Below are 27,597 nucleotides of genomic sequence, written 5' to 3' on the forward strand. Positions count from 1 at the left end.
CCTTAGTGTTCGTGGTACAGCTCTCAGCCGCATCACTAACACAAGATTGAAGAAAAACAAAAAAAAAAACAAATGCAATTTTAAAACCTGAGCGGTTTGTCTAGATCGGCATTCCTGTGGTTATTATCCAGAAGCCATTCTAGAACTAGTTTCTAGGACAGCTTCTATTGAAAACCACATCATTGTGAAGCATGTTAAGGACCAATTCAGGTTTTTGTTCTTTTTACAGGCCAATAGTCTGTCAAATGAGCAGAAAAAAAAAATATCACTGCAAAATTTCCAAAGAATGGCCTGGTATGACAAAGAAGGCGCAAAAAATGGCGGTTTTGTGTCATATAGTGTAAAATTACCATAGGGGCTAGATGTTATATTTGTGAGGGGTTCACATGTGACCAGACCAAACTACAAGGTCCTAAGGAGTCCAAATTAATTTAAAAAGTGATATTTACTTAATGCGCCCTCACTAAACTGATACATATGCAGTAACTCCTCACAAATTTGAGCTGTGATAAAAGGTGGCATGCTAAGTAGCATGTGTAGTGGTGACACAGACCCTTTGCTCGCCCACCGTCCCTCTGCCAGCATCTCCTGCTGATGGAAAACCTGTTTCACTTCTGGTTGTTACTAACTTTATTTCCTTCTACCCACAAGCTTGAAAGTAAACCACCAGGTCTTCAGTGGGTAGATCCAGACTAGAACCATGTATTTATTATTTGGTCAATGAGAATTAGAAGCCTATAAATGTGGAGCGGGGCCTTTAAATGTATCCAAGATAATGGCTTATAAGTTTAAGATTCAGGGAGTAGAAAAAAAAAAAAAAAAAAAAAAAAAAAGTAGTTTTCAGTGCCGGCAACACCACAAGTATGCTTTGCCAATTTTAAAATGTACCTTTAAAAGTGATGAAACATATTTAAAGTTGGCAAAAACCTTATTTCACTAGGTTTTATGTTCTATAAAACAAACTTTTTATGGTTTCTAATATCAGTTAGCTAATTTTTTTTAACAAACAGAAAAAAAACAAATAAAAAAAAAAAACAGCACAGAAGTAATAATATTATTTCGGAAAACGAAAGTTAATTCAAACAACTCTAATTAAAAAAAACAAAAACTTTAAAATAACAGGGAAGTCATAAAACAAAAATGTAAGATCAAACATGTAACAGGCACAATCTGACCAAGAACATCTATAATGTCCATAAAACATTTCCGGCTGCGCTGCTTACAGCGGTCCACTCAAGCTTGCGGAATTTATACATAATCCTGAAAAACCCTGTTCAGGAATTGCGTTTTGGTGGACACCGTTGAGACACGTACATATTCCAATTCCAGCATCTATTTTGAAAGCAGAGTATTTTGAGCTGCAGAAAAAGCAGAAAGACATATTACAACACTATCACAATCGCCAGACAAGCGCTCATTTAGTAAATACAAAGTAGTCAGATGTGGGCACTTCAAGCCTTAACCCCTTCCCGCTCCTTGACGTACTATTACGTCATGGCAGCTGTATCGTTCGCGCTCCATGCCGTAATAGTACGTCTCGGGAGTAACGGCCGTTTCGGCCGTCCTCCCGACACATACAGGAGCTGTGACGCTGCTGTCTTGTTCAGCAGCTGTCACAGCTCCTACAGCGGGGACCGATCGCTGTGTCCCCGCTGATTAACCCCTTAAAAGCCGCGTTCTATAGAGATCGCGGCTTTTTAGGGGTTAAGCTGCCATCGCCGGCCTGCTACGCGATAGCGGCCGGCGATGGTGACTATGGCAACCGGACACCAAACAATGGCGTCCGGCTATGCCATAGACGGAAGCCTAGTGGGTCCTGACAACGTCAGGACCCACTATGCTTGCTGTCAGTGAGTAGCTGACAGTTCTAATACACTGCACTACGCATGTAGTGCAGTGTATTAGAATAGCGATCAGGGCCTCCTGCCCTCATGTCCCCTAGTGGGACAAAGTAATAAAGTAAAAAAAAAGTTAAAAAAAGATGTGTAAAAATAAGAAAATAAAAGTTTTAAAAGTAATAAAAGTAAAAGTCCCACTTTTTCCCTTATCAGGCCTTTATTATTAATAAAAATATATAAACAAACAAATAAACTATACATAATTGGTATCGCCGCGTCCGTAACGGCCTGAACTACAAAATTATTTTGTTATTTATCCCGCACGGTGAACGCCGTAAAAAAAAATATTAATAAACCGTACCACAATCACAATTGTTTGGTCACTTCACCTCCCAAAAAATGGAATAAAAAGAGATCAAAAAGTTGCATGTACCGAAAAATGGTACTGATCGAAACTACAGTTCGTTACGCAAAAAATAAGTCCTCGCACGGCTTTATTGATTGAAAAATAAAACAGTTATGGCTCTTAGAATAAGGTAACACAAAAAGTGAATGATTGTTTACAAAACGTATTTTATTGTGCAAACGCCATAAGACATAAAAAAAACCTATAAACATCTGGTATCGCCGTAATCGTATCGCCCCGCAGAATAAAGTGAATATGTCATTTATAGCGCACGGTGAACGCTGTAAAAAAAAAAGTATACAAAAACAATAGTAGAATTGCTGTTTATTAGTCACCACGCCACCTAAAAATGGAATAAAAACTGATCAAAAAGCCGCATGCACCCCAAGAAAACTACAATGGATTCCTCAAGGGGTCTAGTTTCCAAATTGGGGTCACTTTTGGGGGGTTTCCAATGTTTTGGCACCACAAGACCTCTTCAAACCGGACATGGTGCCTAATAAAAAAGAGGGCTCAAAATCCGCTAGGTGCTCCTTTGCTTCGGAGGCCGGTGCTTCAGTCCATTACCGCCCGAGGGCAACATGTGGGATATTTCTCTAAACTGCAGAATCTGGGCAATAAGTATTGAGTTGCGTTTCTCTGATAAATCCTTTTGTGTTATAAAAAAAATGGTATAAAAAGAGTAAATTTCACCTCTACTTTGCTCTAAATTTCTGTGAAACACCTAAAGGGTTCATAAACTTTCTAAATGCTGTTGTGAATACTTTGAGGGGTCTAGAATGGGGTGTTTGATAGGGGTTTCTAATATATGGGCCCCTCAAAGCAACTTCAGAAATGAACTGGAACCTAAAAAAATAAATAAATGAGGCAATACTTCGCTTCTTACATTATACTGATAATGAGCCGTGCCCACTCCGAGATGACCCCAGTTTTGACCGTTTGTATAAACGGAGACCCCTATTAGACCGTTCCAGTGCCCGGTTTTCCCAAGCATACACCCCCGAGAAGTGTTTTTCTATTGATGAGTCCCTGGTACATTTTAAAGGGAGGGTTCAATTCCGCGAGTACCTGCCGGGTAAGAGGGCAAGGTATGGCGTGAAGATGTATAAGCTGTGCGAGAGTGCATCAGGGTATACCTACAGATTTAGGATATATGAAGGAAAGGCCATCCCCAAACCAGACTGCATCCTGGACTACAATAGGTACATGGGAGGGATGGACTTGTCAAATCAAGTCCTGAAGCCCTACAGCGCCATGCGGTGTAGTATAAGAAGCTGGCCGGGCACATCATACAGATGGATTTGTACAATGCGTATGTGCTACGTCGATGTGCAGGCCAGAGGGGAACTTTCCTGGAATTTCAAGATCTAATCTTTAGGGACCAGGAAGGGGGGGCGCATCGTACCAGGGCAACACTTTCCAGGAGAAGGTCCCCAAACCGGTGGAAAGGGAAAGAGTCAAAAGAGGTGCAGAGTCTGCTATAAGAGGGGGATAAGGAAGAACACAATATACCAATGTGACACGTGTCCCGAAAAACCAGGGCTCTGTATAAAAGATTGTTTTAAAATGTATCATACATCCCTTGATTTTCAATTTACCCTGATGCACTCCGCACAGCTTACCCCCCTCATCTTTCCCTTCTGAGCCCTGCCGTATGCCCAGGCAGCTGATAACAGCCACATGTAGGGTATTGTCGTACCCAGGAGAACCCACATTACAATTTAAGGGGTGTATATCTCCGGTGGCGCATGCTGGGCACACTATATTGGACACTGAAATGGCATATACATATATAAAATTGCAAATCTCACACTGCACCATCTGCTGCGCATTATCTTTTACACAGTACCTGTGGGGTCAAAATGCTCACTACACCTCTAGATGAATGTCTTAAGGGGTGTAGTTTTTAAAATGGGGTCACTTCTCGGGGGTTTCAACTGTACTGGTACCTCAGGGGCTTCTGCACACATGACTTAGCACCAGAAAAGCTCCAGTAGGCCAAATGGTGGTCCTTTCCTTCTGAGCCCTCCCATGGGCCCAAAGGGCAGTTTATCACCACAAATGGGGTATTGCCGCACTAAGGACAAATTGGGCAACAAAATGGGGTATGTTGTTCCTTGTGAAAATAAGAAATTTTGATCAAAAATGACATCTTATTGGAAAAAATATCATTTTTTTCATTTCACAGCCCAATTCAAATAGGTGCTGTGAAAAAACTGTGCGGTCAAAATGATAACAAAAACCATAAATGAATTCCTTGAGGGGTGTAGTTTCCAAAATGGGGTCACTTCTGGTGGGTTTCCATTGCTTTGATACCTCTGGGGCTCTGCAAATGCAACATGGCACCCGAAAACCAATCCAGCAAAATCTGGACTCCAACAAACACATAGCGCTCCTTTCCGTCTGAGCCCTCCCATGGGCCCAAACGGCAGTTTATCACCACAAATGGGGTATTGCCGCACTAAGGACAAATTGGGCAACAAAATGGGGTATGTTGTTCCCTGTGAAAATAAGAAATTTTGATCAAAAATGACATCTTATTGGAAAAAATATAATTTTTTTCATTTCACAGCCCAATTCAAATAGGTGCTGTGAAAAACCTGTGCGGTCAAAATGATAACAAAAACCATAAATGAATTCCTTGAGGGGTGTAGTTTCCAAAATGGGGTCACTTCTGGTGGGTTTCCATTGCTTTGATACCTCTGGGGCTCTGCAAATGCGACATGGCACCCGAAAACGAATCCAGCAAAATCTGGACTCCAACAAACACATAGCGCTCCTTTCCTTCTGAGCCCTCCCATGGGCCCAAACGGCAGTTTATCACCACAAATGGGGTATTGCCGCACTAAGGACAAATTGGGCAACAAAATGGGGTATGTTGTTCCCTGTGAAAATAAGAAAATTTGATCAAAAATGACATTTTATTGGAAAAAATATAATTTTTTTCATTTCACAGCCCAATTCAAATAGGTGCTGTGAAAAAACTGTGCGGTCAAAATGATAACAAAAACCATAAATGAATTCCTTGAGGGGTGTAATTTCCAAAATGGGGTCACTTCTGGTGGGTTTCCATTGTTTTGATACCTCAACGCCTCTTCAAACCTGGCATGCTGCCTAAAATATATTCTAATAAAAAAGAGGCCTCAAAATGCACTAGGTGCTTCTTTGCTTCTAGGGCTTGTGTTTTAGTCCACGAGCGCACTAGAGCCACATGTGGGACATTTCTAAAAACTGCAGAATCTGGACAATACATATTTAGTAGTGTTTCTCTGGTAAAACCTTCTCTGTTACTAAAAAAAAATTGAATAAAATTGAAATTCAGCAGAAAAAATGAAATTTGCAAATTTAATTTCCACTTTGCTTTAATTCCTGTGAAATGCCTGAAGGGTTAAAAAACTTTCTATATGCTGTTTTGAATACTTTGAGGGGTCTAGTTTTTAAAATGGGGTGTTTTATGGGGGTTTCTAATACATAGGCCCCTCAAATCCACTTCAGAACTGAACTGGCACCTTCAAAAAAAGGCTTTTGAAATTTTCTTAAGAATATGAGAAATTGCTGTTTATGTTCTAAGCCTTGTAACGTCCAAGAAAAATAAAATGTTCAAAAAACGATGCCAATCTAAAGTAGACATATGGGAAATGTGAACTAGTAACTATTTTGGGTGGTATAACCGTCTGTTTTTCAAGCAGATGCATTTAAATTCTGAAAAATGCTATTTTTTGTAAATTTTCTCTAAATTTTGCAATTTTTCACAAATAAAGACTGAATATATCGACCAAATTTTACCACGAACATGAAGCCCAAAGTGTCACGAGAAAACAATCTCAGAATCGCTTGGATAGGTTTAAGCATTCCGACGTTATTACCACATAAAGTGAAATATGTCAGATTTGAAAAATGGGCTCTGAGCCTTAAGGCCCAAACTAGGCTGCGTCCTTAAGGGATTAAAGGGATATTCCCATCATGGCAATTAGTTACCAGCCTGTTTTGGGCTTGTGGACAGATGATTTTTTCAAATCTGACATGTTTCACTTTATGTGGTAACTCCGGAATGCTTTTACCTATACAAGCGATTCTGAGATTGTTTTCTCATGACATATTTTACTTTATGTTCGTGAAAAAATTGTCGATAAATTCACGTCAAATGTTAGCAAAAATGTACATTTTTCTAAATTTAAATGTATCTGCTTGTAAAACAGATAGTAATACCACACAAAATAGTTACTAGTTAACATCCCACATATGTCTACTTTGTTTGCATCATTTTTTTTCATGTACTTTTCTAGGACGTTACAAGGTTTAGAACTTTAGCAGCAATTTCTCATATTTTCAAGAAAATTTCAAAAGGCCATTTTTTCAGGGACCAGTTCAGTTCTGAAGTGGCTTTGAGGGCCTTCTATATTAGAAAGTCCCCATAAATCACCCCATTTTTAAAACTGCACCCCTCAAGGTATTCAAAACCACATTCAGAAAGTATTTGAACCCTTTAGGCTTTTCACAGGAATTAAGGCAAAGTAGAGGTGAAATTTACAAATCATTTTTCTTTGCCGAAATTCATTTGTAATAAAAAATAAATAAATCTGTAACCGAAGGTTTTACCAGAGAAACTAAACTCAATATTTATTGCCCAGATTCTGCAGTTTTTATAAATATCCCACATGTTGCCCTAGTGTCCTAATGGACTGAAGCACCAGCCTCAGAAACAAAGGAGCACCTAGTGGATTTTGGGGCCTCCTTTTTTTAGGAATATATTTTAGGCACCATGTCAGGTTTCAAGAGGTCTTGTGGTACCTAAGCAGTCGAAACCCCCAAAAAGTGACCCCATCTTGGAAACTACCCCTAGAAAAATGCCTTGAAGGTTGTATAGTTAGTATTTTGACCCTACAGTTTTTTTTTTTGCAAAATTTTGTGGAATTCGTCTGTGAAGATGAAAATCACCTTTTTTTTCTGTGGAAACGTTAAAATGAAAAAATTCTATAAGGAATAAAGTGGAAAATCACCCTAACATTTGCAAAGCAATTTCTCCCGATTACGGCAATACCCCATATGTGGTCATAAACGGATGTTTGAACCCACAGCAGGGCTCAGAAGGGAGGGAGCGCCTATTGGATTTTGGAGCGCAGATTTTGCTGGATTGGTTTTCAGTGCTGTGTCAGGTTTGCAACACCCCGGAGGGACCAAAACAGTGGAAACCCCCAAAAGTGACCCTATTTTGGAAACTATACCCCTCAAGGAATTTTTCTAGGGGTATAGTGAGCATTTTGACCCCACAGGATTTTTTTTTAGAGCTAAGGTGACCAAAAAAAACAACGATTTTGGCGCTTTAAATGCTTTATTTCTTACAGCGTTCACCGTGCGCAATGAATTACATTTTACTTTATTCTGCCGGTCAGTACGATTACGGCGATACCATATGTGTATAGTTTTTTTTTTACGTTTTACAGCGTTTGCACAATAAATTTAAGTTTCTATAAAATAATTTTCTGAGACGTAACTATTTTTTTGTCAAAAAAAAGCTGTGTAAGGGCTTGTTTTTGCAGGACGGGTTGTAGTTTATTGGTACTATTTTGGGGTAAATGCGACTTTTTGATCACTTTTTATTCTATATCTTGGGAGGGGTGGTGACCAAAAAAATAGCGATGCTGACAGCTTTCCGCTTATTTTGTTTGCGGCGTTCACTGTGCGGGAAAAAAACAATTTCATAGTTTGGGTCGTTACGAACACAGTGATACCAAATATGTGTACTTTTTTTTTTTTTTAACGGTTTCATTTTTTCTCTATAATAAATGACTTATTATAGGAAAACCAAAACTTTTATTTTTACACTTTTATAAAACATTTTTATTAACTTTTTTTTACTTTTTACACTTTATTTTTTTTACCTGCAGCTCTGATCGCTGCTAGAATACATTTCACTACCTAGGTAGTGTAACGTATTCCATCTGTCAGTGTGACGTCACAGTCACTCTGAGGCTTGATTCACACGAGGTCACTACGTCCGTAATTGACGGACGTATTTCGGCCGCAAGTCCCGGACCGAATACAGTGCAGGGAGCCGGGCTCCTAGCATCATACTTATGTACGAAGCTAGGAGTCCCTGCCTCACAACTGTCCCGTACTGAAAACATGATTACCGTACGGGACAGTTGTCCGGCAGCGAGGCAGGGACTCCTAGCATCGTACATAACTATGATGCTAGGAGCCCGGCTCCCTGCACTGTGTTCGGTCCGGGACTTGCGGCCGCTATACGTCCGTCAATTACGGACGTAAATGACCTCGTGTGAATCCAACCTTACAGTAAGTCTACGAGGGCCAGCCAGAGGCTGGTCCTCTTAGGCTTCCATACATGGCAGACCCGGAGGCTGTTGTCTGGCCCCCGGGTGCCATCACAAGCATCAGCAGCCCCCATAATTGCATGGGGGCTGCTGATGTGCTACAAACCCCCTGAATGTGGTGGTCGCAATCGAGCACCACATTTATCGGGTTAATTGCCGAAATCAGCGGCGATGAGCCGCTGATCGGCAACACTGGAGTGTCAGCTGTTGGAGACAGCTGATCTCCCAGTTCCCGATGCACACCTTGTCGCCGACAGTGTGCATCGGGAAAGACACCGTGACTTCCTGTCACTCTGACAGGAAACCTATCAGGACCAGCCGAAGGTTGGTCCTGATGGGCTTCCGTCCATGGCAGACACGGAAGCCATTGTTTGGCTTCCATTTCCCATGCTAACTATCGGCAAACTCCGCGATTTCGGACCGGGGTCTGCCGAAATGCTATAAACCCCTAGAATTCGGCGATTGCAAATGATCGCCGAATTTAAGGGGTCAATTCGCCGAAATCAGCAAAGGACCGCTGGCCGGCAAGAGTGGAGTGTCAGCTGTCGGAGCAGCCGACCTCCCGATTCCCGGTGCACACTGTCGCCGACAGTGTGCCCCGGAAAAAACTCAGTAACTGTACGTCCTCGTGCGGGCAGTAACCTCCCGCAATGCCGTACAGTTACTTACTCGCGCGGAGAGGGGTTAAATTACGAAATCATTTTCCCAAATTTGCCACACTAGTGATCAATCCATTCCTGTCCATTGTTGTATAACCTGTGTCTCCTATGGTTATGACCACCACCGTGGTTGCGCAGATGTGCTTGTAAATTTCCATTTCTGGCCTAGTTATCGGGAGCGGACATTGACTTCACATGTATGGTAGCTCCCAGACCAGCCAACTTCCTACTCTTCTAATAGAAGAGAATAGAACAGCTCCCAGGCATGCACAGTAGCCCTTGAGCTGTCCTGTTCTGCGTGTTTGAAACCCGCTGTGCCAGCAACTCATTCTGGTCTTCTGTTGGGACTCTATATGCAGACAGCGCTACTGATGACAGCGTGACTGCACATACACTCCAGGTCCTGCTGCAGCTATGAGGTGGTACAGTAATGATATTAATCCTGATCGGGGGAAAAGAATGTAAGTGACTTTAGGCAATCTTTGTGAAGCTCAGCAGGGAAATTCTGTTTTGCCAACGCACACTTGGCTGGTTTCCCAGCTTCATCCGGGGCTGACAAATAGATCCCTTATCCTGGTTGTTGCAGGGCTGTCCTATTTATTTACTTATTTTTTTTTTATATACAGGGACACTTCAAAAAAGGAGAGGGCAAGGAGGGACATCGGGGAAACCGGGTTTACTATAGCAGGGTTAAAGTGGCTAGGATCTGCTCTTCATGACGCGGATATTAAAATTGCATACATACTAGAATTGTGAACGCGCACCTAGAAACTGGCTTTTCACATGATGCGTGGCCACTGGACTGCCCACAAAGCTGGGAAACCAGGGAACAAGGAGTGGAGATGGAGTGACAGACATAACACAGGGGTAAAAGAATTGATTGGAGAAATGCAAAAACACAGTATTATGGAAAAATAAAAAATTGGGAGATGGGAATAACCCTTTAACCCCTTCCCGACATTTGACGTATCCATATGCCGAAGTCGGGTAGGGGAAGTATGGAGCAGGCTCACGCAGTATGTTACAGCCGACACTTCAGAGTAACTAGCGGCATCGCGCTCGAGCGCGAACTCGCTAGTTTAACCCATTAAATGCTGCGGTCAATACTGACCGCAGCATATAAATCGTCAGAAAGAGGGGGGCGACCCCCTCTAACAGCCCACCGCACCCACCCGCGGGGGGGGGGGGGGGGGGGCGGCGCGGTCGATGGTTGAATTGGCTGCCTGGGGGCTTAATGAACGCCCCTAGGTCTGCCATCTTTGTACATCTATTAAGCCTTGCCTGCGGCAGGGCTTAGTAGGTGCCTGTCAGAGTCCCGATATACTGCAATACATTAGTATTGCAGTATATCGCTGGTTGAAGTCCCCTAGGGGAACTAATAAAAAAAAGTAAAAAGGAGTTAAATAAAGTTGTTTTGGGTGTGTAAAAAAAAAATAAAAAAAAAAGTTCAAAAAAAACCCCTTTTCCCATTTTCCCCCTAGAGCATAGTAAAAAAATAAACATAGTTGGTATTGCCGTGTCCGCAAAAGTCTGAACTATTACAAGATGATGATATTATTTAACCCGCACGGTGAACGAAAAAAATAAATAAAAGTTAGACATTCTGGCGTTTACAATTTTTTTTGTCACCTCATCTCCCACAAAAAATGAAATAAGTGATCAAACAGTCGCATGTACACCAAAATGGTATTATTTTTTGCGGCATAAGCTGTAGTTTTTAATAAGCCCTCATACCACTTAATCGACAGAAAAATAAAAAAGTTGCGGCTCTTGGAATTTGGCGACACAATAAATTTTCTTTTTTACACTTCGGTTTTTACATGTAAAAGTAGTAAAATATAGACAAAACTATATATATTTGGTATCGCCGTAATCGTATTGACCCACAGAATAAAGTTAACATGTTGTTTTAATTGCACAGTGAATTCCGTAAAAACGGCACGCAAAAAACCATGGAGGAATCTCTGTTTTTTTTTCATTTTCTACCCCACAAATAATTTTTTTCCCGTTTCCTAGTACATTCTACGGCAAAATAAATTGTGCTAAAAAAACTCCTGCAAAATTCAAGTCCTCATAGTACTATATAGACGGGAAAATAACGACGTTATGGCTTCTGGAATGTGGGGAGGAAAAAAACTAAAATCTGAAAGTGGTTTACGATGAAGGGGTTAAACTGAATCTGCATAGTTTATCAGCATATCAGTGCAAATTTCTTTACTGATTAAAGGCCATTAAATATCTTTATAGCGGCCAGAGTTCTGGCAGTTTTTTTGATACACAGCTCCAAATCCCCTGCATAGACAGTTTTAAAAATGTAACATGCTGGCTGTCTGCAGCCACCACTGGACAATTTAGGAGTTTCCTGCATTGCGGATTTATTTAGTTTAATGTATAACAGCGTGCAGTAAGCTACCTTGTGGAAGCTACAGGCAGCCAGCATGTTATGTTTGTAAAACTAGGACTGATCAGGTTTTGGAGCTCTGTATCAGAAAAACAAAGCTCCAACCTCTTAAAAGGAATGTGTTGCGAGTTGTTTTTTTTTGCTTTTTTTAATTGAACAGTTAGTGTTAAAATGATTAAACAGTGTTCTAATTTTTTACTTCTTTTCACTAGTCAGGAAATACTATAAATTAGATTCTAATTTATAATATTTCCCAGTGCTGGTCACTAGATGGAGCAATTCCAAAAATTGCAGCATTGCATGTGGTAAAGCAACCACATTGCTTTATGCTGCAAAATTTGGGAAAACTCACTCGCTCTAGTGAGCTCTCAGAATCCCCCCCCCTCCTTTATCCTGGCTAGTGCCGGGAGAAACGAGGGGATTGAACGGTCAAACCTCCTACACTGTGTGTCACCATTGTTAGAGCTAACACACAGTGTAGTAGGTTAACATACACTAGTAAACACAGTAAAACACGAACATACATAGAAATAACTTACCTGCTCCAGTCACCGCCGCTCCCTCCGGTCCGTCTGCTACCGCCGCTCCAAGTGCACAAGTCCGGAAGCCGCGACCGGAAGTAGTAATCTTACTGTCCGGCCGCGACTTCCGGTCTACAGGAAAATGGCGCCGGACGGCGCGCAGTTCAACTTGGACTGTGTGGGAGCGGCGAATGCGCCGTCCCCACACAGACGGCGTACAGCATAGTGAATGGAACGGGCCCCGTTCGCATTCACTATGGGACTGTAGCTGCCGTATTCCATGTCTGTATGTGTCGTTAATCGACACATACAGAAATGGGAAAAAAAATGGCAGCCCACATAGGGAAGAAAAAGTGTAAAAATAAAAAATAAAAGTAAAACACAAACACACAAATAAATATAAAAGTTTTTAATAAAACACTAAAACCAAACGGATGTAAAAAAAAAATTTTTCGTGACACTGGTTAAGATATTACTTTGAACAACATTTTTAACCTAGTTAGATAAAAAAAAAGGAATTACAAACATAGGGAACCAGTTCAAGTTATTGTTGACAGTTATTGGTAACGTTCTGAATGAGACTACTAAACAAGAATCTTACGTTTATTTGTTAGTAAATAGTTCCAATAAAAAATAAATGTGTACATGACCTGCGTTCTCAGATGGGTAAACAAAGGAGTGTCATTTATATTCAGGATACAGGGAGAATGTTTATTTGCTCAGTTGACATTCTACCAGCAATGGCAAACAAGAGTGTGTGCAAGGAGTTTGCAGTTCAGAGTTTACGTAATAAAGCAGGAGTCGAGATCTTCTTGTCTTTGCAATATATAGCTAAGCAAGTCCATAAAAAAATAAAATTGCAAATGTATAGCATGTGGTTCAGCTATATATCTGCCATTGCTTTGATCTATACAATATTTCAGCCAACTGTTGGCTGCAATATAGTCAGCTACCTACCCAGACTGTCCTCTGTCTAGGCCCCATGCACACAAATGTGCTTTTGAGGCCGCAATTCCCCTGAAAATCCACGGGAGAATTTCGGGCCCCATACATTTCTATGGGCCCATGCTCACGACCGTGGTTTCCACGGTCCGTGCATGGCCCAGGTGCCTGGACCACAGAAAGAACAGACATGTCTTATTACGGCCGTGTTCTGCTTTCCAGGCTCATAGAAAATAATGGACAATGTGCACAACCTGCGATTTTCGGGCGGGTCGCAGATGACGCTCCGCTGCCGGCCGTCCCGAAAATCACGGCCGTGCACATGGCTATGGTCGTGTGCATGAGGCCTAAGATCTTTGGAAATAATGACTTGTAATGCTGCTTTGTCGGCTTCCTTTTATTATGTTTGCTGTAACCGAAAAAAAGAAATAACACTATTTAAAAAAAAATTATACGTTATTCGGTTACAGAAAACATGAAAAAAGCTGGGCACGACAGATTTGCCACTGAAATGGCATATCTAGGGAAAAATTTTAATTTTTACTTTGCACATTCCAAAGCGCAATAGTTTATGGAAAAGACCCGTGGGGTGAAAATGCTCACTACACCCCTTAAATGCCTTGAGGGGTGCAGTATCCAAAATTGGGTCACTTCTCAGGGGTTTATTTTATTATTTCACATCAGAGCCTCTGCAATTGTGAACCAATACTGTGTAAATCGCCAAATTAGGCCTCAATTTTACATGGTACTCTTTCAGTCCTGAGCCTGGTCGAATGTACAGGCAAAAGATTAGGGCCACATGTAGGGTGTTTCTAAAACCGGGAAACACAGCATAATAATTAGAGAGCTATCTTGTTATGGTGGCACAAGCTGGGCACCACATATTGGCATATCTAAAGAAAAAAAACAAACATTTTCACTCTGCAACCTCGAGTGCACACCAATTGCTGCCAAAAACCTTCAGGGTTAATATGCTCTACTGCCCTAGGTGGATACCTTGAGGGGTGTGGTTTCCAAAATGGGGTCACTTCTGGGGGGGATCCACTGTTTTGTTCTCACAGGGACTTTGCAAATGCGACATAGCGCCCAGAAACCAATCCAGCAAAATCTGTACTCCAAAAGCAAATGGTGCTCCTTCCCTTCTGAGCCCTACTCTGTGCCCAAACACCAGTTTATGACCACGTGTGTATTGCCGTACTCGGGAGAAATTGCTTTACGAGAGTTGGTGTTCTTTTTTTCCTTGATTTGTTGAGAAAATGAAAAATTTGGAGCTAAAACTACGTCTTATTGAAGAAAAAAGGATTTTTTTTATTTTTACTGCCCAATTCTAATAAAATCTATGAAACACCTGTGGGGTCAAAATGCTCACTACACCCCTAGATTAATTCTTCAAGGGGTGTAGTTTCGTTAATGGAATCCCTTTTGGGGACTTTCCACTGTACTGGTACCTTAGGAGCTTTGCAAAAGCGACATGGTGCAGAGAAACCAATCCAGCAAAATCTGTACTCCAAAAGCCAAATGGCGCTCCTTTTCTTCTGATCCTTCCGTGTACCCAAACAGTGGTTTATGACCACATATGAAGTGTTTCCGTACTCCAGAGAAGTTGCTTTACAAAATGTTGGGGTTCTTTTTTTCCTTTATTTGTTGAGAAATTGAAAAGCTACGTCTTATTGGGAGAAAAAAGGATTTTTTTTTTATCTTCACTGCCCAATTCTAATAAAATCTGTGAAACCCCTGTGGGGTCAAAATGCTTACTACACCCCTAGATGGATTCTTCAAGGGGTGTAGTTTCCTAAATGGATTAACTGTTGGCATTTTCACTGTCCCCCCAGGGGCTTTGCAAATGCGACATGGCCTCAGCAAACCATTCCTGCTAAATTTGAGCTCCAAAATCCAAATGGCGTTCTTTCCCTTCTAAGCCCTGCCGTGTGTCCAAACAGTCGTTTATGACCACATGTGGGGTATTGTTTTACTCGGGAGAAATTGCTTTACAAAATGTTGCGGTGCTTTGTCTCCCTTAGTCCTTGTGGAAATTATAAAAAAAATGAGCTAAATCTACATTATTTCAAAGAAAATGTAGATTTTAATTTTCACGGCCTACTTCCAATAAGTTCTGCAAAGAACCTGCAGGGTCAAAATGCTCACTATACCCCTAGATGATTTCCTCAAGGGGAGTGGTTTTCAAAATGGGGTAAATTTTGGGGGATTTCCACTGTTTTGGGACCGCAAGAGCCCTTCAAACCTGACATGGTGCCTAAAATATTTTCTAATAAAAAGGAGGCCTCAAAATCCACTTGGTGCTCCTTTGCTTCTGAGGCCTGTGCATCAGTCCAGTAGCACACTAGGACCACATGTGGAATATTTCTAAAAACTGCAGAATCTGGGCAATAGATATGGAGTTGCATTTGTCTTGTAAAACTTTTTTTTTTGTAACAAAGATTAAAAATTAAATTTCTGCAAAAAATAATAAAAAAAAATGAAATTCTAAAGTGTCACCTCTACTTTGCTTTAAAGATGCTCTGTCACCACATTATAAAAGTGTCCTATCTCCTACATAAGGAGATGGAGCTATAATGTATGACAGTAATGCTTTTTATTTAAAAAAACAATCTGTTTTCACCACTTTATTAGCGATTTTAGATTTATGCTAATGAGTTGCTTAATGCCCATGCGGGCGTATTTTTACTTTAGACCAAGTGGGCGTTGTACAGGGGAGTGTATGACGCTGACCAATGAGCGTCATGCACTCCTCCATTCATTTACTCCGCGCATAGGGATCCTGCTAGATCGCTATGTGCCGTCTTATACTAACACATTAACAATACTGAAGTGTTTAGACAGTGAATAGACATTCCACAGGATATATATTCACAATCTCTGAACTTTGTTACTCTGTCTGTGGTAGTTACAGCAGAGGAAGCGTGATCTCGCGAGATCTCGCTGTAAATGACAAGTTACAACGAGATCACGCTTCCTCTGCTGTAACTACCATAGAAACAGTAACGAAGCGCAGAAATTGTGAATAGACATCCCGTGGAATGTCTATTCACTGTCTAAACACTTCCTTATGTGCCGTCTTATACTAACACATTTACAATACTGATCTAGCAGGATCCCTATGCGCTGAGTAAATGAATGGAGAGGAGTGAATGACGCCGATTGGTCAGCATCATACACTCCCCTGTACAACGCCCACTTGGTCTAAAGTAAAAATACGCCCACTTGGGCATTAAGCAACTCATTAGCATAAATCTAAAATCGCTAATAAAGTGGTAAAAGTAGATAGTAATGCTTTTTATTTTAAAAAAAAACGGTCACCTACATTATAGCGCCGATCTCCTTATGTAGGAGATAGGGCACTTATGTCGTGACAGTGCCTTTTTAATTCCTGTGAAATGTCTAAAGGGTTAACAAAATTCTAAATGCAGTTTTGAATACTTTGAGGGGTGAAGTCTTTAAAATGGGGTGACTTATCGGGGGTTTCTAATATATAAGGCTCTAAAAGTCGCTTCACAAATGTACTGGCGTCTAAAAATAGCCTTTTGAAATTTTCTTGAAAATGTGAGAAATTGCTGCTAAAGTTCTAAGCCTTGTAATGTCCTAGAAAAATAAAAGGATGTTCAAAAAACGATGCCAATCTAAAGTAGACATATGGGGGATGTTAATTAGCAACAATTTTGTGTGGTATAACTGCCTGTCTTACAAGCAGATACATTTAAATGTAGAAAAATGCAAATTTTTGCAACTTTTCGCCAAATTTTTGTGTTTTTAACAATTAAATACTGAATGTATCGAGCAAATTTTGGCAGTAACAAAGTCCAATGTGTCACGAGAAAATCTCAGAATCGCTTGGATAGGTAAAAAGCATCCTGAAGTTATTACCACATAAAGTGAAACATGTCAGATTTGAAAAATGAGGCTGTCCTGAAGGTCAAGTGGCCAAAGAGGGAAGGGGTTAAATAGTATTTTACAATCACAATTAAGCAGTGAAATGGATCTGTATGAAACACATTCCTGTGTACTAGTACAATAATTGAGGCCTCATATAAAGAGGCAGCCAAAGTACTCATTAATACTGGAATTAACGCATGGTTAATAGCTTTTGGGCGAAGTTGATCCAAATAGCATTTATAAATATCAGCAGGAAGTCAGTCAGGATCCAGAGCCTTCCCGGAAGTGAGGGTAGCTATAGCCCTGGTAATCTCACCCAGTGTAAAATGCACTTCTAGAATCTGAATCTGTTCATTTGTCAGATTATGAAATGTAAGCTCCTGACTAGAGAAGGCAATTTCCTCCACTGAGGAGTATAGAATGGAAAGGCATTGATACACTGGGAGATAAAAGATATGGAAATACAAATTTGACCTTACTCATTTTTTATATAAAAGATAGCAGGAGGGCCAGAGCTATCCCTAGCGAGATAAGCTCACAGTTTCACCGACTGATTACCATTTAGAAAGGTCTTGGTTTATGGAAGGACGCAGCATTTAGCCTTAAGGACCAATAATTGGGAATAAAGCTGGCCATACACTTCAGATAGCTGTCAGCCGACAGCTCTTCCTTCTGACTCCCCCATACACATGCCTGCTCGGCCAAGCCTGTGTGCGTTGTCGATAGGGAGTGAAGATGCTGCCAGAGGCTAATCTCTTTGCAAACAAAAAGATTAAGAATGTAGGATTCCAACATGCCCAACCCTCCTCTACCCTGACATCTGGTGGTGTCCCGATTTTCCACCAATAGCAAACACATTAGATGGTCGGCTGGTCCTGCTGAAAATTGGTGGATTTGGCCAACACACATCTAATGTACAAGACCACTTTAGAGCATTGAAGGCTTCTCCAATGGGACCTGTTGAGGTGTCGATATATATTGCTGCTCATAACTTCCAGTGCTACTTCCTCCGACTCCCTAGTGGAACGCTTAATAAAAAATAAACTGCCAATCTAAGACACCCCCTGAGGTACGCCTTGACCACATCCCAAGTTTCACTTGAAACACTAGGGTCAGGGTTAGGCTTTGTTCATATTTGCGTTTGCCATGGAAGTGGGGCATAGGTGGGGCTATGGGCAGAGAAATTAGCTGAGGGGAGTGGTCTAAGATCCCACAAGGGAGACAAGTCACCTCAGTAACATATGGCAAGGTACGGAGGGAGACAAAGATGTTGTCTATACGGGATAGACATCAAAGTGTTGGGGAGTAACAGAAGTCAAGTTTTAAATTGGGATTAAGGTGTCGCCACGTATCACACCACCCAATTACGTCTAGCCATTTTCCTAAAGTGGTGGTATTTCTGGAAGGTGCAGTAATAGGAGAGGAAGAAAGCCGGTCCCAGAAGGAGTTGATACCTGTTCAGTAGCCAGCGAAATCCAAAAGCAAATAATAAATAGGCAAAAAAAAAAAATCAGCAACCTTTGGGTCCGACCTAACTTAAATGGGTTGCCCAGTCATAAAAAACAGGCCATCAATATCTGATTGGTGGGGGTTCGACTCAGCACCCCGCTGATCAGCTGTTCTGATGGGGTGCTCGTACAAGTGCTGCTTCCTCTTCATTCCTTATCTACTTGTACTGTGAATTGCTGACACACTTGTAGCAGCGGTTCACAGCATCACAGCCTTCTCCCATTCACTTAAATACGGTGAACTGTGACTACAAGTGTGTCGGGGATTCACAGTGCGAGCAGATAAAAAATGAAGGGGAAGAAGGGTGCTTACGAGTGCCGTGGCCCCTTCAAAACAGGTGATCGTAGTCGGACCCCCACTGATCGGATAGACCATCAATATCTTGGGATAGGCCATCAACTTATTATGACTGGACAACCCCTTTAATAAACGGAGAGCAGCATGAATCCAGCCCAACCATCTTTGTCAGAGAGTGGCGTCTCCAAGACATAGTATGGCAGGGTTGTAATTTTGCACAAAACAAGTTACATCCGAGAGGGTTGTTCATACGCTGTACAATCCATACCATGCACTTTAGGTTAGTGCTGGCCATATGGACATTGGAGAGGTAAGAAAGCCCAGGATGTCAGCCATGAAAGGACAAGTTGACCAGGAGACCACATTCCGTTTTAAACATAAGAGTAACAGAACGTGCGGGGACAAGTACATGCAATCAACTTATTCGCAGGGACATGAAAATTTATCACAGAATAGCATTAGTAACATGAACATTAGGTGGACGACACCCAGAAGTGGGGTGAACAAGATAACAAGCAACTCACTCTTTGAAATACCCCCTTATTCATTATATGACACCATCTTTAATATGGTCTTTCATGTACATAAACGGAATTAAGTGTAGAGAGAATACTTGGATGTAGGATTCAGAGACCTAACGAAGCTTCTGGGCCCCAATGCCAAATCTGTAGCAAGGTCCCCAACTGCTAGGTGTAACTTTTACAATACTACAGAGTGATCTAATGCCCCCCTTAGGCACCAGAGTTTAGGTGCGAGCGCAACCTCTGCCGCCCCCAGTTACACCTTTGGTAGGAATAGATGTGATCATAGGCCCCCATGAGCACACATTTAGATTAATTACATACCTTGTGGATCAAACTGGTCTCCTTTATGGCTATCCATGTTCACATTTTCTGGATCATCTGAAATAAGGTATAATTGTGAAAAATGTATTAACACTAAAGCTGTAAGCACGGAAGCATTACAATAATAACATCGCTATATGTCAATCTACTGTGCTTTAACTCCTTGAGGACCAAGCCCATTTTTTTTTTTTTACAGTCTATGCAGCCAAGTGACGCCTTTACTTTTTAGCAAAAGTTGTAATATTTTTTTAGGCAGCATTTTTAAGCACTTCGGCCTCGTTCACATCTGCGTTGGAGGCTGAGTTAGGGGCCTCCGTCGCAAATCTGGTCGAGAATGCTGCGCTATTGTTTTTAGTAAAACAATGGACTCAGTCAGCCACCAGTGGTGTCTGTCGTGCAACGGAACCGATGCGTCAGATTTTTCTGCCCCTCTGACTCAGCAGAACAATGGAAATAACTCACTTTTATTATGGTGAAAATTATATATATTTTTAACATATCACCCCCCCCCCCCCATTTCTAGAAGGCAGGTTCATGATGTCAAACTATGAGCTTTACGTGGTGACGCAACAGGGGGTGACTACTCCTGTTCACATGCATAGGCACAGAGCACAAGGATCATGTACGTCTAGATGCACTAGCCAGTTTAAGTCAGTAAAGGAAATAACATTTTCTTCTATATTAAATATGAAGGATGCCATGAGGAATCCAAACTTCCCCTGGAAGTCATGCATTACTTTATGGTTAGCGCAGCAATAGTGATTCTATTGCTAGCAAAAAATTAAATAATTGCTTATAAGCAAATCCCCAATATTTTATGCACAGTACAGTAGTAGACTGCGCTATTGGTTCAGTCAAGAACAACGGAATCGGCACAACGGTGACAAACGGAAACCTTTAGCAACGTTCTGTCACCATTGAGATCAATGGCGAGGGAAACGGAAGCTAAGGTTGGATTGCCTTTCCGTTGGGGAGTTAACCTGACTGAAACCTCAGACGGAACCCTTCAACGGAAAATATACTTCATGGTACAGAAGACATTTTCAAATTTCAAGAAGGTGCCTAAAATGTGACGTCACAAAACGCAGTTGAAGTTTCCCCTTAAATTTACAACTTGTCATGGCCTGTATCCATTCTATATAAGCAGTGGCTTCACTTTCATTCAGCGATCGGTCAACAAGATTGAGGGGGAGCCCTAGTTCTAGATAAGACGCCACATTTAATCCCACTTAGCCGAGTGTGCATGTTTATTTCAATGGGGAGAAGGCAATAAGCCATTCCCAGCACCTCTAGCAGCGGCTTATCTACCATAGGAAAAAAGGACTGGCTATGTTCAAACCCAACTGTCAGGGGACAGTCAGTCCAAAGGCCCCCCATAAACGTTAGATTGTAGGCCGCCTCAGCCAGCTATGATCTATTGGTCAGCTGTACAGTAAAATGGTAAAAGGCAGGTCAGATATGGAGCATTGTAGATCTCCAAACAGACAAACGGATGTCTCCTCCAAAATGACATCTTATTTTTGGGATTACAGGTCATCAATAGACAAGCGACCAACTCCATGTACTTTTGGGGTTAAAATTTTGAAAACCAAAAAAGGTGAACATGCATTGAAATGATATTTGAGGCCTGAAGCAGGCATCTGTTTGATCATTGGTAATTTACCTGTAGCACCTTTGAAGCACAGCTTTTTCTTCTGGTAAGCTATGAAGCTGGATACCGCCCCGACTGCTGCCACAGCCACTGCGCTGACAATACCGGCCAATACGCTTGGATTGCCTGCCAAGTACACAGCATTTTGATCAGGTTATTAACGACAATGCATGTAAATCTGGACATTTTTACAACGGTTACAATTTATTCTCTGGACACAAAGAAAAGGTGTACCTTGTTCATCACCCATTCATCGGTCACGTTGCTTATGCGGATTTTGTGCCTTGTACCCTAGCTAGCGTCATTCATTAAATATACTCAAAAGAAATACTGTCTCCATACAAGATACGAAGAAGTCAGAAAACACAGAAAGCCCTCATAATATTTGTTATTACAGTGGATATTTTCAACGAGCGTTTTTTTTGCACTTCTAATAATAACAACAACAACAGCAGCTGATCACAGTGATCCCTTCATAGTCAGCCTGACTCCGGGGCAATCCGAACATTAAAAAAGGTGTGGATCAAGTTATATAACCTCTAAAGCCCGACTGGAGGGGGCCAATGTGTAAATGTAATTTGCACACAATTACGGAAAAAAAAATATCTGAAACAGGCAGTACCTTCTGCTTGACCCTGTTCTGCTCCTCCTCCTCCTGAAATAGAAGATAAATATTGGCAATTAATGGACGTTCAGTAAATGAACAGTCTACAGGTCTTGACTCTAGTTTTTCAGTGAGAAGCACAGCAGATTCCCAAGAAGCATGCTCTATACTGTATGTAAGTGTAAGCAGAAATCGTGATGGTTAGCAAAAGCAAATTGGCGTTTTAGAACATCCCACCGCTAAGAAAGCTTCTGATAGGTCAATTTAGATTTGAGAGCTCCTCTAACATGAATTTTAGAGAAAGTATACACCTCAAAAGAAGGTCTACCTTGACACCACTTTAAAAGAGCATATTGAGGAATTGCGTGTCATCAGAATCACTCCTTTGACAAGCACCTCAATAATAACTCTGCAGGGCATTTGATATTGGTCTGTCTATAGCGGAACATCAACAATAGTAGGGGATATGCAGAGTTATTATCCGCATGCTCCTGCTTACAAGGGTAGGGATTTTGAGAATATTTCGTTAGGGTGTTGCTGATAAAGCAATTCCACAATATATTTTAAAACGAGTTTAAAGAAAAGACTTGGTAGTTTTAGAAGGTTCAAGACTGAAGTTCCTAAACTATATAGTGATGAGGAAAAGAATGGAGACATACCAGCTGATGGTTGCATTGCACGACCTATCAAAAGTTGCAAGTAAAATACACGCGTGATTAGAAAAAGCTAAGACAGTTTAACATCAACTACACCTGAAAATACATGAAAGGGTTTGGTTCAAATGTCAGAAATATTAGGCTTCAGGGTGCACGGCCCTATTATCTAATTAAATTATATAAAATTAGTGTATACAATGACCAAACATCTTAGGGCTGATTTATAACTGGTCGCCACCTTATTATATTATAGATTCTTCTATAGGGATAGCTTGCACCCCAAAATCTAAGACATCTCATTCAGTCCCAGCCATTATCTACCAATTATTAGGCATGACATTAACCAACTGCCTGACCAGTAAGGTTTCCCCATAATCTGCAACTATCATTCCTTTTACGACAGTTCCTCTGTATTTGTCGAATACAGAACTTTAAGGCTGGGTTCACACGTGGCAGAATTTCACTTGAATTCCGCTGCGGACACTGCGCAGCGTTAATCCGCAGCGGAGCCGTTTCTCCATTGACTTCCACTTAAATTTAGAAGTGTTCGTTTAGACGATGCGTAAAATTCCGCTGCGGAGCATAGGCTGCGGAGCGGAATTTGGTGTCCGCAGCATGCTCTGTCTGTTGCGGACTGGTTGCGGACTCATGGCGGAATTTCTCCATTGACTTCAATGGAGATTCTAAATTCCGCAATGAAGTCCGCAGCTGTCATGCACATGTTATGTGTGCTGCGGATGCGTCTTGCTTTTTTAACATGACATTTCTTCATTCTGGCTGGACCTATGTATTTCTAGACACAACCAATTTGGAGGACAACCTGAATTCCCTTTATAATTATGTCCATAAGTAATGTCGTATAGACAAGGAAAAAGAGGGGCGTACAATAATGCCTATGACTGTAAGTAACAGGTAGCTATGACTCCTAAAATATCAAGAACAAAAACCTAAAAAATGGAGTCAATACACAGCTTTGACTAATAAACATAATGATCTTTATTTATACAAAACATAAAACATGTATCACACAATAAAATCAAGGATGATTGCCACAGTGTGGAAATGTTTGGAAGCCAGACAGATGTAGATCACAGTGTATAACTATAACGGTATTATACTCAAAAGGATAACACAGAAGGGGACTGAAAAGTCAATACAATTAGTATACACAGTCCAAGATCATAGTAGATGGTTGTAAACATAAGGGATAGGGCAGAGATACCTAGCCCATCCACAAATTGGTATAGAGGAAGGTGTATAAGTAACATGTAAGAGTCTTACCCATGGTATGTTATCCTGCTGTCTGGCGTCACACCCGACGCGCGTTTCGTCCCCGGACGAAGGCTTTTCCGCCGAAACGCGCGTCGGGTGTGACGCCAGACAGCAGGATAACATACCATGGGTAAGACTTACATGTTACTTATACACCTTCCTCTATACCAATTTGTGGATGGGCTAGGTATCTCTGCCCTATCCCTTATGTTTACAACCATCTACTATGATCTTGGACTGTGTATACTAATTGTATTGACTTTTCAGTCCCCTTCTGTGTTATCCTTTTGAGTATAATACCGTTATAGTTATACACTGTGATCTACATCTGTCTGGCTTCCAAACATTTCCACACTGTGGCAATCATCCTTGATTTTATTGTGTGATACATGTTTTATGTTTTGTATAAATAAAGATCATTATGTTTATTAGTCAAAGCTGTGTATTGACTCCATTTTTTAGGTTTTTGTTCTATGTATTTCTAGGTCTACAGCCAGACTGAGGAAGTCAATGGGGCTCCCGGAATGACGGGAGCGTTGCTAGGAGACGTCAGTAGTCACTGTCCAGGGTGCTGAAAGAGTTAAACGATCGGCAGTAACTGTTTCTGCACCCTGGACAGTGACTACCGATCCCAATATACAGCAACCTGTAAAATAATAGAAGTTCATACTTACCGAGAACTCCCTGCTTCTGTCTCCAGTCCAGCTTCCCAGGATGACGTTTCAGTCTAAGTGACGGCTGCAGCCAATCACAGGCTGCATCGGTCACATGGACTGCCGCGTCATCCAGGGAGGTAGGGCTGGATTCCGAAAGAGGGACGCGTCACCAAGACAACGGCCGGTAAGTATGAAATTCTTTTACTTTCACTAGGGAAAGTGCTGTCCCTTCTCTCTATCCTGCACTGATAGGGAGAAGGGAAGCACTTTTACCGCAGTCCGCAGCAGCTAGTCCGCATCAATTTACTGCACATTTTGGGCAGATCCGCAGCCGTAATCCGCAACCCGGATTAGGTGCGGCATTGATGCGGACAGTTGCGGAGGAAATCCGCCACGTGGGGGCATGCCCTAAAGGTGAAGGGATTTTGAAATAAGTACTTTGGCAAAGCAGGTGAAAGACTTGGCATGAAAGCAAACGGCTTACTAGTGCAAGCGTGCAGTTTAGTATTGGCTGTAAAACGGCTTCAGATGAGATTTTAATAAAGCAAGGAGGAGCCTTATTAGTGTCGCCATTGAACGCTGCTTTTTTTTTTTTTTTTTTGCTAAGGATCATCTTTTATGATCAAAGCTTTTACAGTTTAGACTTTATTGTTGCAGAGCATTTCAGCTATAATTTATTTGTGCAAGCTTTTATGTGCTCAACATTTCATGCATCGTTCTTTGTTGCTGCAAGGAAACATTCACCACTATAGTTTGCTCAAAACTTACCACTTTTCTTATTATCATCTTCTGGAATAAAGAAAAAAGAATGCACATTAAAGATATAAATATGTAGTCATACAACACGAGGAGGCAAGAAACGATACACAAGGAGGAGATTAAGGCTATGGACACCTTTGAGGGCATTTTTTGTTTATACATAAATAGATCAGTGTGTTTAGTGTAACTTTGTAATTAGTCTTTATGAAAAAAAAAAGTTTGACTTTTGGAGATACAGCCGTTCTGTATTCTCTATACAGAACAGCTGTATCGTCTGCATTACACTGAATCAGTCAGTCCCGCAAACCTGAGTAGTTCCGTGGGGAAGCAGGGACTCCTACTTTAGCGCCACCCCCCCCTGTAGATAGCACCACCATTCCCCTGTAGAAGGTGCCACCCCCTGTAGATGGCACCATGCCCCCTCCCAGTCAGGGGCTACTCCTGGAGCGGAATCCAGGAGAGACGCTGTGTGGGCAACTGTGATGTTTTCAGGGGGTTGGGGAAAAAAATAAAATAAAAAATCATGACAAATTAAATACATCCATTCTTTTAACAGCCATGAAAAACGGATAGCAAACTGCCAGTAAAAACGGACAGACGGACTGGAAGCGGATACAAATATGGACACACACTGATGCAAAACGGTTAGTTGATCAGTTTTTAATGCCCATATTCTTTCACTGTCGTGTGAATGTAGCCTAAATGACTGATGCCAGGAGTCCCGTTCACATGTACAGTAGTCAGGCTGGCTGACACACATGACGTTTTTCAGGGCACAATCACCGTCGTATGAATCCTGCCTTAAAGGGGCTATCGGGGTACCAAAAATTGCATTACATTAATATTACTCCGCGCAATCTGCATGCACCTGCTGCAATTTAGACTGCACTCGTCTGCAATGTCGGAGACCGGCTGAGGTGGTGACTGGCAGAGAGGGATGTTCGTGCACGCAGTGCATAATTGATCAGAGATTCGTTAGCCTGTTCCCTGCCACACGGTTTCCAAGATCTCTGCTTGCGGTTATTCCGGTGGATAAAACTTCCATGGCCACGTGATGGAGACACACGATCCAATGGGTCTATTCACACATTCTTGTTTTTTCACGGAGCGTGTGTCCGTTGTGTGAAACTCACTGCATGTCCTAATCTAGTCTGTTTTTGCGGATCAGACTCACCCATGGAAGTTTATGGGTGTGTGAAAATCATGGACAGCACACAAACACCTTTAACCAGGAAGCGCTTGCAGAGGAGAAACACGGCCGATAAAAACAGATGACACGCGGAAGCCAAAGTGACGCAACATGGACAGTCATGTGCATGAAAAGTGGCCCTTTTTTTTGGATGCAAATTGGACACAATTGTTTGAATATAGCCTAAGGGAAAAATAATTAATGCAAATTAAACAGTGGAAGGTGGCAGGTTCTCTTTAATAATAATGTGGGAGAGACAAGGCAATAGTTTCAATGGTCGTTTTAATCAGACACCACTATTAAACCCCCACGATGTATGGTGTTCCGATATGATGCCTACTAATGTCCTTCTACTTTGCTCAAAGCAACTTCTAGGAATAACAGATAATAAAAACTATCACGGCTGCCGGTCTGGCCGTCACCCCCTGCTCCGGCTGAGTTTTTACCACTCCTCGGCATCTTCTACGTCTGGGCAATCACCACTGCCCCTGCCTGGCGCACAGACTCCTCTGCCACCACATTCCTCCTGCTTCTCTGGCACTTACTAGTGCATGCACTGACCCCTCCAGCGCGTGCTAAAAGCCACCCAGATTTTCCCGGGTACATAAGATACCTTGCCCATTGCTCTTTGTCTAAACAATTATGTTCCATACATTAGCTTGCTAGTAGTACTCTCCTGTGTTTTCTATTTGGATAGAAAAAGTTGACCTCACCTGCCTGCCCTGAGCTTTTGCCTCCTGCCCTGAATTCTGACTCTGCCTAACTGCAAGCGCTCAACTGCCACCTGACCTACGCTTCAGTCCTTACAATAACGGCAAACAGATGTATCTCACCTGTTTAACTCGGCTGTTGCCAACAGAGACTACTCTGGGGGTAGCAACCTGGGGATTCTAGCCGCCAAGTCCACATCTCTGTATGGAGATTAAAGGATGACCACCTAGCCATCTCTTAGAATCCGCTCCCCCGTTTAGCCCTGCGCCAAATCCATTGACAGTGGGTCCTCACCACTCTCCGTTGACTCCATGACAGTCACCAATATGTAGCTGCCCAGTGACAAGAACATTATTCTATTATTTGTTGACAGAGAAATCAAGTTTGTGACTTTCACCTTCAAAACATCGATCACCTAATTGTCTTAAATCCAATTGTACAGCCAAAAGCATATT

The 27,597-nt window shown here is 41.8% G+C and overlaps 1 protein-coding gene across 4 annotated transcripts in view; it reads right to left on the reverse strand.

Annotated features, from left to right (window-relative positions):
- Positions 1-807: 807 nt before the first annotated feature.
- The window catches only part of CD99 (CD99 molecule (Xg blood group)), a 67,672-nt gene continuing 40,882 nt past the window's right edge, over positions 808-27,597 (reverse strand). For 3 of the 4 annotated variants that reach the window (XM_075850775.1, XM_075850773.1, XM_075850774.1), the window contains 6 exons: positions 25,252-25,272; positions 22,559-22,582; positions 21,918-21,950; positions 21,308-21,421; positions 19,645-19,701; positions 808-1,358 (listed from right to left, as the gene is read on the reverse strand). In XM_075850775.1, the coding sequence (XP_075706890.1) occupies positions 1,333-1,358; positions 19,645-19,701; positions 21,308-21,421; positions 21,918-21,950; positions 22,559-22,582; positions 25,252-25,272 (275 nt within the window). In that variant the 3' untranslated portion in view covers positions 808-1,332. The remainder of the gene's footprint in view (positions 1,359-19,644; positions 19,702-21,307; positions 21,422-21,917; positions 21,951-22,558; positions 22,583-25,251; positions 25,273-27,597) is intronic. The other variant, XM_075850776.1, reaches the window with a different exon arrangement.

This window comes from Rhinoderma darwinii, chromosome 2, assembly GCF_050947455.1.
Source record: "Rhinoderma darwinii isolate aRhiDar2 chromosome 2, aRhiDar2.hap1, whole genome shotgun sequence".
Classification (NCBI taxonomy): domain Eukaryota; kingdom Metazoa; phylum Chordata; class Amphibia; order Anura; family Rhinodermatidae; genus Rhinoderma; species Rhinoderma darwinii.